This window comes from Myotis lucifugus, unplaced genomic scaffold (genome assembly GCF_000147115.1).
Source record: "Myotis lucifugus unplaced genomic scaffold, Myoluc2.0 scaffold_8, whole genome shotgun sequence".
Lineage (NCBI taxonomy): Eukaryota > Metazoa > Chordata > Mammalia > Chiroptera > Vespertilionidae > Myotis > Myotis lucifugus.
In genome coordinates, this window is record NW_005871056.1 from 3265741 (window position 1) to 3274395 (window position 8655).

The 8655-nt window shown below is 36.5% G+C and overlaps 1 protein-coding gene across 4 annotated transcripts in view; it reads left to right on the top strand.

The window, feature by feature from the left end:
* Positions 1-8332, top strand: part of HACL1 (2-hydroxyacyl-CoA lyase 1) — a 33619-nt gene extending 25287 nt beyond the window's left edge. For all 4 annotated transcript variants that reach the window (XM_006083674.3, XM_023749497.1, XM_023749498.1 and 1 more), the window contains 5 exons: positions 26-180; positions 609-767; positions 3078-3185; positions 4825-5011; positions 8203-8332. In XM_006083674.3, coding sequence (XP_006083736.1) covers positions 26-180; positions 609-767; positions 3078-3185; positions 4825-5011; positions 8203-8235 — 642 coding nt within the window. In that variant the 3' untranslated portion in view covers positions 8236-8332. The remainder of the gene's footprint in view (positions 1-25; positions 181-608; positions 768-3077; positions 3186-4824; positions 5012-8202) is intronic.
* Positions 8333-8655: the final 323 nt, after the last annotated feature.

An 8655-nucleotide genomic window follows, 5' to 3' on the forward strand; every position in this document is an offset into this window, starting at 1 on the left:
ATTATACTTTCCTCTAATGTTTTAGGAATTAGCTTCCAAAAAATCCTTGCCTATGAATTATTACACAGTATTCTACCATGTTCAAGAACAACTACCTAGAGACTGTATGGTGGTAAGTGAAGGAGCAAATACTATGGATATTGGACGCACTGTGCTTCAAAACTACCTTCCTCGTCACAGGTAAAGTTTCCAAAAAAGAAATTACAATGAATTATAATACATTAAATTTGAAACTTCAGTAGTGCAGATTAATAAAACATTTGAGAAGTATATAGGTTCAGTGTATAAGGACATAGTTTGTAAAAGTGTTCTTAAGTAAGGTTGTATATAGAGTTTTTATGCTTGGTATGTCCTCAAGATCATGTGATAATTTCTGTGGTCAGTGTTCTAAGGATATATTCAGTCTTACAGCAATCATGAGTGACTTTTTCCTCTCATTCTGCTTATCTCTGACAAATTAGTTCCGCATACTCTAAAACTTTACATTAAAGAAAGAGAATGTTTTTACTGTTCTCTATTTTCATGAACCATGTGAATGTCTAGATTTATGCCAACCCCACCATCTGTGACATGCCCTAGGGTTTCATTTTTGCTTTATTCTCCAATAGGCTAGATGCTGGTACTTTTGGAACAATGGGAGTCGGTTTGGGATTTGCCATTGCAGCTGCTATAGTGGCTAAAGATAGAAACCCAGGACAGCGGGTCATCTGTGTGGAAGGAGACAGTGCATTTGGGTTTTCTGGCATGGAAGTGGAAACCATCTGCAGGTAAAACAGCATCCTGAATAGAGCATTTCTTTCTCCAAAATATGAAAGAATTATACACAAGACCCACTTGCCTAACAAATGCTTACCGAGCATTGATCATATGTCAGGTGCCCCGTGCACAGCACTGTATAGATACTAGTATAAATAACCCCCGGGTCTTTCTCATCCAGGACAGCATGCTTCTGACCTCTTTACTGACCTCTTTTCTGACCAAAATCCTACAAACCTATGGGGCATGGTTTTGAGGTCACTGAAAAAAAGTTCTGTCTGGCCCTAGCTGGTTTGGCTCAGTGGATAGAGCATCAGCCTGCAGACTGAAGGGTCCCGGGTTCAGTTCTGGTCAAGGGCACATGTCTGGGTTGCGGGCTCGATCCCCAGTGGGGGGCATGCAGGAGGCAGCCGATCAATGATTCTCATCATTGATGTTTCTTTCTCCCTCTCCCTTCCTCTCTAAAATCCATAAAAATATATTAAAAAAAGAAAAAATTCTGTCTGAGAAAAGCTTGTTTTCTGCCAGGAGACAGTAGAGTTTGGTGCTTAAGAGCATGACTTCTGTTCAGATGGCCTGAAGTTAAATACTGGCTTGACCACTGCAAAGCTAAGTGACGTGTTAAGTCACTTAACCAAGCTTCAGTCTCCTCTAGAATAGGAATAGGAATAGTAATAATGCCTACCTTAAAGCCAGTTGTGAGGAACAAATGGGATGATCTAGGTAAAGCTTGAGGTGACTGCTCAGTGAAATAAGCTATTCAGATTATTTTTTAAAATAAAAGAATATCGATGATTTCACAATACTAATCTCACATTGAACAGGCTTGTATTTTTTAAAATATATTTTTATTGATTTCAGAGAGGAAGGGAGAGGAAAAGAGAGATAGAAATATCAGTGAGAGAGAATCATTGATTGGCTGCCTCCTGCATACCCCACACTGGGGATCGAGCCTGCAAGCTGGGCATGTGCCCTGACAGGAAATCGAACTGTGACCTCCAGGTTCCTAAGTCAACGCTCAACCACTAAGCTATGCCAACCAGGCAAGATTATTTCTATAGTTTTGAGGATTCATGGAGAAACTTATAAGTTGTAGATCCAACTATAGAAGTATAGGGATTTTTTTCTCTCCAATTATTTAAACTAGGAAAGCAATTATATTCTTAACCAAGGCTCCTGTTAGGATTTTAGTAAATCGTGTTTTGGGACTTTCAAAGTATTTGTATATAAAACTTTCCAGATCAGAGGGAAATTATGTGCTAGTTAGAGTATCTGTATTGGCAACCAAGTAATATACCTAAAAGACGATTTTCAGGGAAGTCAGCCTTCTACACTGTGAAATAAAGCCATTCCCTTGGAGCATGGAGAGCAGGTGGTTACCACAATCCTGTTACATAATAGTATGCGGTTTTTTGTTTTGTTTTGTTTTGTTTTGTTTTTCTACAGAAAGTATGTCTGTAAGTATGTCTGTAGAAAATAAAGTCCATATTCTTTTGTCAGTCACTAGTAAAGTTTAATCAGCTTTTTTCTGTTTAGCACATTTTTAAATACTCTCTTTTTCTCTAAGTATTACCCCATGTAATGTTTTTCCAATTATGGATGAAGTGGTTTGAGAGGAGAGGATATACGCTAGTCACTTGGGTACTTCCCACAGCATCTAGCAAGTGCTGGTTATCTATGAGGAATTCAATAAATAGAAAGATAACTTTCAAACGAAACTCCTAGATACAACCTAGAAATAGTGCTTCAGAGGTATCAGGCATGGAAGTCATCATTCTATTAACACCTGGGTCTATGAAGACCAAGGTTCAGAAAAGCTCAGTGATTTGCCCAAGGTTCATAGTTGCATAATAGTTGAACCAGTTTTATCAGCACATAATGTTGCATTCTTTTTGCTACTCCGTGATGTTTCTGTTAATTATTTGATATCCTTTTATTAGGATAATAAATAACTTAATTTTTAGTTCTGTCCTAATATTACAAAAAAAAGTTTATGGAAAACTATCCATTTTTAAGTTAAAATTTCAGCTCTAAGAAAAGAAATTGTGGCCCTAACCGGTTTGGCTCAGTGGATAGAGCGACGACCTGCGGACTGAAGGGTCCCAGGTTCGATTCCAGTCAAGGGCATGTACCTTGGTTGCGGGCACATCCCCAGTAGGGGGTGTGCAGGAGGCAGCTGATCGATGTTTCTCTCTCATCAATGTTTCTAACTCTATTCCTCTCCCTTCCTCTCTGTAAAATATCAATAAAATATATTTAAAAAAAAAGAAATTGTGTTAGAATGAATAATGATTTTCTTTATATTTTGCTGTCAATTTTAGGTACAACTTGCCAATTGTACTTTTGGTGGTGAATAATAATGGAATTTACCAAGGTATTGATACAGATTCTTGGAAGGAAATGTTAAAATTTGGAGATGCTACTGCTCTGTAAGTAGTCCAGAACAATGTATCTTTACTTTCTCCCATCTGTTTAATCTCTTTAAAAAGTCTGCTGTATTGGAATGTGCTTTCATGGTGTGAGAAGTGCTTGTTTATGTTTTCTGCCCCTCTAAAAGGGAACCCTGTCTGCATGGTTTCTCTTTGCACACCATCCATGATTGGGCACTTCAATAAGTGCCCAAATGGTTTATGATCAGGGAGCCACTGAAGATTCAGACAAGTGAGTTTGATGTCTAAGCCTTGTTAATAAAGACCTTATTGCACAGTGCTCCCAGTACATCTTGGGAATATGGATGTTTACATCCAGAGGTCTTCCTTTTACCATTTAGCTAAATCTGATCCCTTATCAGATACATCATTTGCAAATATGTACTGTATTTATCAGAAGAAAACTAAAACAACAATTTGAAAAGATGTATGCACCCCATGTTTATTGCAGCATTATTTACAATAGCCAAGATATGGAAGCAACCTAAGTGTTCATTAATAGATGAATGGATAAAGAAGATGTGATACACACACACACACACACACACACACACACACAATGGTATGTTACTCAGCAGTAAAAAGGAATTAAGTCTTGCCATTTGCAATAACATGGATGGATGGATATTATGCTATGTGAAATAAGTCAGACAAAGAGACCAATACTATATGATTTTACTTATATGTAGAATCTAATAAAACAGAACAAACAAATCAGAAACAGAGTCATAGATACAAAGAATAAACTGATGGTTTCCAGAGGGGAAGGGAAGAGGAGGATGGGTAAAAAAGTTGAATAAGAAGTATAAACTTCCAGTTATAAAATACTTATTATATAATTAATATATTTATTATATGTATTTATTATTTATATCCATTGTAGTGTATAGTACAGAGGCTAGTCAGAAATATTGTAATAACTTTGCAGTGATTAGGCAAATAGGCATACCATGGTAATCTCATCATATAGTATATAAATGTCAAATCACTATGTTGTATACCTGAAACTAATATAATATTGTATGCCAACTATACTTTAATAAAAAAAAATTTTAAACAACAAAACTAACAAAAATTTTAGTTTCTGCCTGGCCGTCGTGGTTCAGTAGTTGAGCCAGGAGGTCATGGTTCAATTCCCGGTCAGGGTACATGCCTAGGTTGTGGGCTCAATCCCCAGTGTGGGGCATGCAGGAGGCAGCTGGTTGAAGATTCTCTCTCATCATTGATATTTCATCTCTCTCTCTTTCTCTCTCTCTCCCTCTCCCCCCACCTTTTCTCTCTGAAATCAATAAAAATATATTTAGAAAAAAAGAAGCAGCAGAGATCTTAGGACTTGAACTTTTAAAAAATCTAGTTTCTTATTTTAACTAGTCGCAATTCAAGTGCTCATAGCAACAGGTTGCTCGTGGCTATTATATTGGATAGCACAGATATAAAACTTTTCCATCATCACAAAAAGTTATATTTGACTTTACTATATAGATAATATAAAATATATGGACAGCTTAGTATACTGGCATCTCAGTTTAAGTGTTGGATATAAAAGTATGCCTTTCAGTTTAGCCTAAAATTTTCTATAAATTATGTCAGAGAATGATATGATTTTATTTTTCTATTTATTTGTGACCTACTTTTTCAGGGCCCCTCCAATGTGTCTTCTGCCAAATGCACATTATGAGCAGGTCATGGCTGCATTTGGAGGCAGTGGGTATTTTGTACAAACACGAGAAGAACTCCAAGAATCCCTGAGGAAAAGCTTGGCAGACACAACTAAACCCTCTCTTATCAACATCATGATTGAGCCGCAATCCATGCGGAAAGCCCAGGTAAGTGTGATTGCTAGAACACCCTGTTATTCGGAGTTCTTTCTAAACTATTTCTGAGTTTGGTGATTTGTTTTGCTTGTTCAATTAATATTTGTTGAGATATGTATAAGGCGGGTGCAAAGAATAGCATGGTGAGCAAAACCAGCCTCAGCCTCACCTCACGGAGCTAACAGTACAGCAGGGAAGAGGGACCGTCCAGTCACCTCAGACTGACTGCATTATGACAGAGTGAGGCAATTTCTCTGAAGGAAAGGAACTCAGTTAGTTCTGAATAAGCATACAACAAAGGAATCTGATTTATATGGTGATCACAGGGAAGTGATGCTTAAACTGAGATCCAAAGGATAAATAGAGACAAACTCATCAAAGAGAAGGAGGAAGAGGTATGTAAAAGCTCTGGCAGGAGGGAGTATGGCAAGTCTGAGGAGCTAAAAGAAGGTTGATGTAGATAGCTGAAAGGGTGCAGGAAGCACAGTGGGAGATGAAACTAATGGGACAGTTTGTGCAATTACATTCAAAATTAGTTATTTGGGTCTCTAAAGAAAAGTGTGTAGTATGATCCTCTTCCATCTCAGATTAAGTTGCTTTTCATACTTAATTTTGTACTCTGATCCTGGTCCTGCCACTTGCCCTCTCTTATATACCTGTCCACCATGCTTGCACATTGTGTATTAGCCATTGTTTTTAGAGCAGATAATTTTTTCAAGTAGTTTTTTACTTGGTTCTTTATACATGTATCTGCTGTGAGATCTTTTTATTTTTGAACAAGACAATGGGCAAATAGGCAAATGGACACTTGGACCCATCAATGAAATGTAAATAAACTAATTTTGAACTATAAAATATATAATTCTACTGAAATTCTCTTTCTGTAAAAACAGATGTCAGAGATTTTGGCAAAAGGAACATATTGGAAACACAAAACAGCCAAAAACAATTAACAAAGCAGCAAATAGTACATTCCTATCAGTAATTACTTTAAATGTAAATGGACTAAATTCTTTAATCAAAAGACATAGAGTGTGTGAGTGAATTAAAAAAACCCCCGACAGATCTATATGCTGCCTACAAGAAACTCACTTCACATGTAAGAACACATAGACTAAAAGTGAAGAGATGGAAAAAGATATTCCGTGCAAATGGAAACCAAAAAAAAAGCTGGGGTAGCTATACTTATATTAGACAAAATATACTTTAAAATAGACTGTTAATAAAGACAAAGAAGGAGCCCTAGTTGGTTTGGCTCAGTGGATAGAACGTTGGCCTGCAGACCGAAGGGTCCTGTGTTCAATTCCCGTCAAGGGCATGTACCAAGGTTGCAGGCTCCTCCCCAGCCCAAGCCCTGGTCAGGGCACATGCTGGAGGCAACCAGTCGATGTGTTTCTCTCACATCGATGTTTCTCTCTGTCTTTCCCTCTCTAAAAATCAATTGAAAAATATCCTCAATTGAGGATTAAAAAAAAAAAAAAGACAAAGACATTACATAATGTTAAAGGCGTCAGTCCAACAATAGGATATATCATTTGTAAATATTTATGCATCCAACATAGGAGAACCTAAATATATGAAGCAAATATTAACAACCTAATGGGAGAAATAGACAGCAGTACATAATAGTAGGGAACTTTAGTACCCCACTTAGATCAATGGATAAATCATCCAGACAGAAAATCAATAAGGAAACATGACTTTAAATGACATGTTAGACCAGATAGACTTAACAGATAGATATAGAATGCTTAATCCAAAAGCATCAAAATACACATTTCTTTCTGAGTGCATATGGGACATTCTCTAGGAAAGATCATATCTTAGGTCACGAAACAAGTCTTCATAAATTTAAGAAGGTTGAAGTCATACTAAGCATCTTTTCCAACCACAATGCTATGAAACTGCAAATCAATTACAAGAAGAAAACTAGAAAATTGACAAATTTGTGGAGACTAAACAACATGCTACTGAACAACTAATGAACAAGAAATCAAAAGAGAAATTTTAAAATACCTTAAGACAAGTGAAGATGAAAACACAACATTCCAAAACTTATGGGATGCAGAAAAAGTAGTTCAGAGGGAAGTTCACAGCAATAAATGCCTACCTCAGGAAAAAAGAAAAAGCTTGGAACTAGAAAAAGAAGGACAAAGCCCAAAGTTAGTACATTACCCTGAGCCAAAGTTTTGCTTTCCATGGTTTTAGTTACCCATGTTCAGCTGTGATCTGAAAGTATTAAATAGAAAATTTCAGAAATAAACAATTTATGTTTTAAATTTTGCACCATCTAAGTAATGTGGTGAAATCTTGCACTGTCCGGCTATGAGCTGCATGGAATGTGAATCATCTCTTTGTCCAGCATATCCACTCTGTATATGCTAACCACCCATTAGTCATTTGTACTAATAGGTGTAGCCAACATGGTTATCAGATCAGCTGTCATGTTATCATAGTGTTTGTGTTCAAGCAATTCTTATTTTACTTAAATATGGCCCCAAAGCCATTCCCGTAACTTTTATATTGTTATCATTGTTCTATATTGTTAATAGTTCCCAATTAGGGGTATTCCTGGAACAGTATGTTTTAATTTTTACATAATTCCATGAGGATTATTCTTCCATTTCTTGCATCTGTGTCTTTGACATTATCCTTATTCTAGTAGAATTCCATACAGATTAGTTTCCAAGCTTTGATTTTCATTGATTGTGTGTCCATTTACTATTTGTCATTGATTTGCAGTGTAGGCTGACTGCTTCTGCTGTAATACCAGAAGGACCTAATCCATAGTCACCTATGTCCAAGCCACCAGTATAGAATGGTATTGGTCCTGGGAAAGGCTTTCATGCATTGCTTTTCCTACACAGGTTCTTCTTAGACCTGGGAACTTGACCTTCTTTGGGTCTCCTTCATCTCCTCTCTTCTTTTGAGTGTACTTCTGTTTCTTTTAGACTCTGTTAATGGAAGAGGACCCAGAAAGTCATTTTAGGCGGTTTTGTAGGACAAGACGGAAAGGTTCACTATGGATTTTTTTTTAGCTCTTTTTTGGGTAAATCACTAGACCAAAGACAAACCTTATTTACCATTGTGGAAATTGTGGTTATAATGGGACTTTTAGATTCTTGAGCAAACAAAACACTGAGAATATAGTTTGAGACAATTATTTCTTTCAACTGAATGTTTGTTGTCTTTTCTTTTTCTAGGATTTTCACTGGCTGACTCGTTCTAATATGTAAATAAAGATGTCATAAGTGGTCTTCAGGAGTTTTGTCTTTCCTGTAAGATAGAATTTTTTCCCCACAGAAAAATAACTATAATGTTAAAATTGCTGTACAAAAAATAAAAATATTTCTAAATGATATTATATAATAAAGTAATTGATTAAAAACAGAAAAAGTTACCAGTATTCAACCACAGGAATAACCATTTACAGATGAAAGAAGGGAAAGGGTTTTATTGAATAATAGCAATGTAACTGCCTAACCACTGAATTAACACAGTATTCTTTTTTAAAAAATATATTTTATTGATTTTTACAGAGAGGAAGGGAGAGGAATAGAGAGTTAGAAACATCGATGAGAGAGAAACATCAATCAGCTGCCTCCTGCACACCTCCTACTGGGGATGTGCCCGCAACCAAGGTACATGCCCTTGGC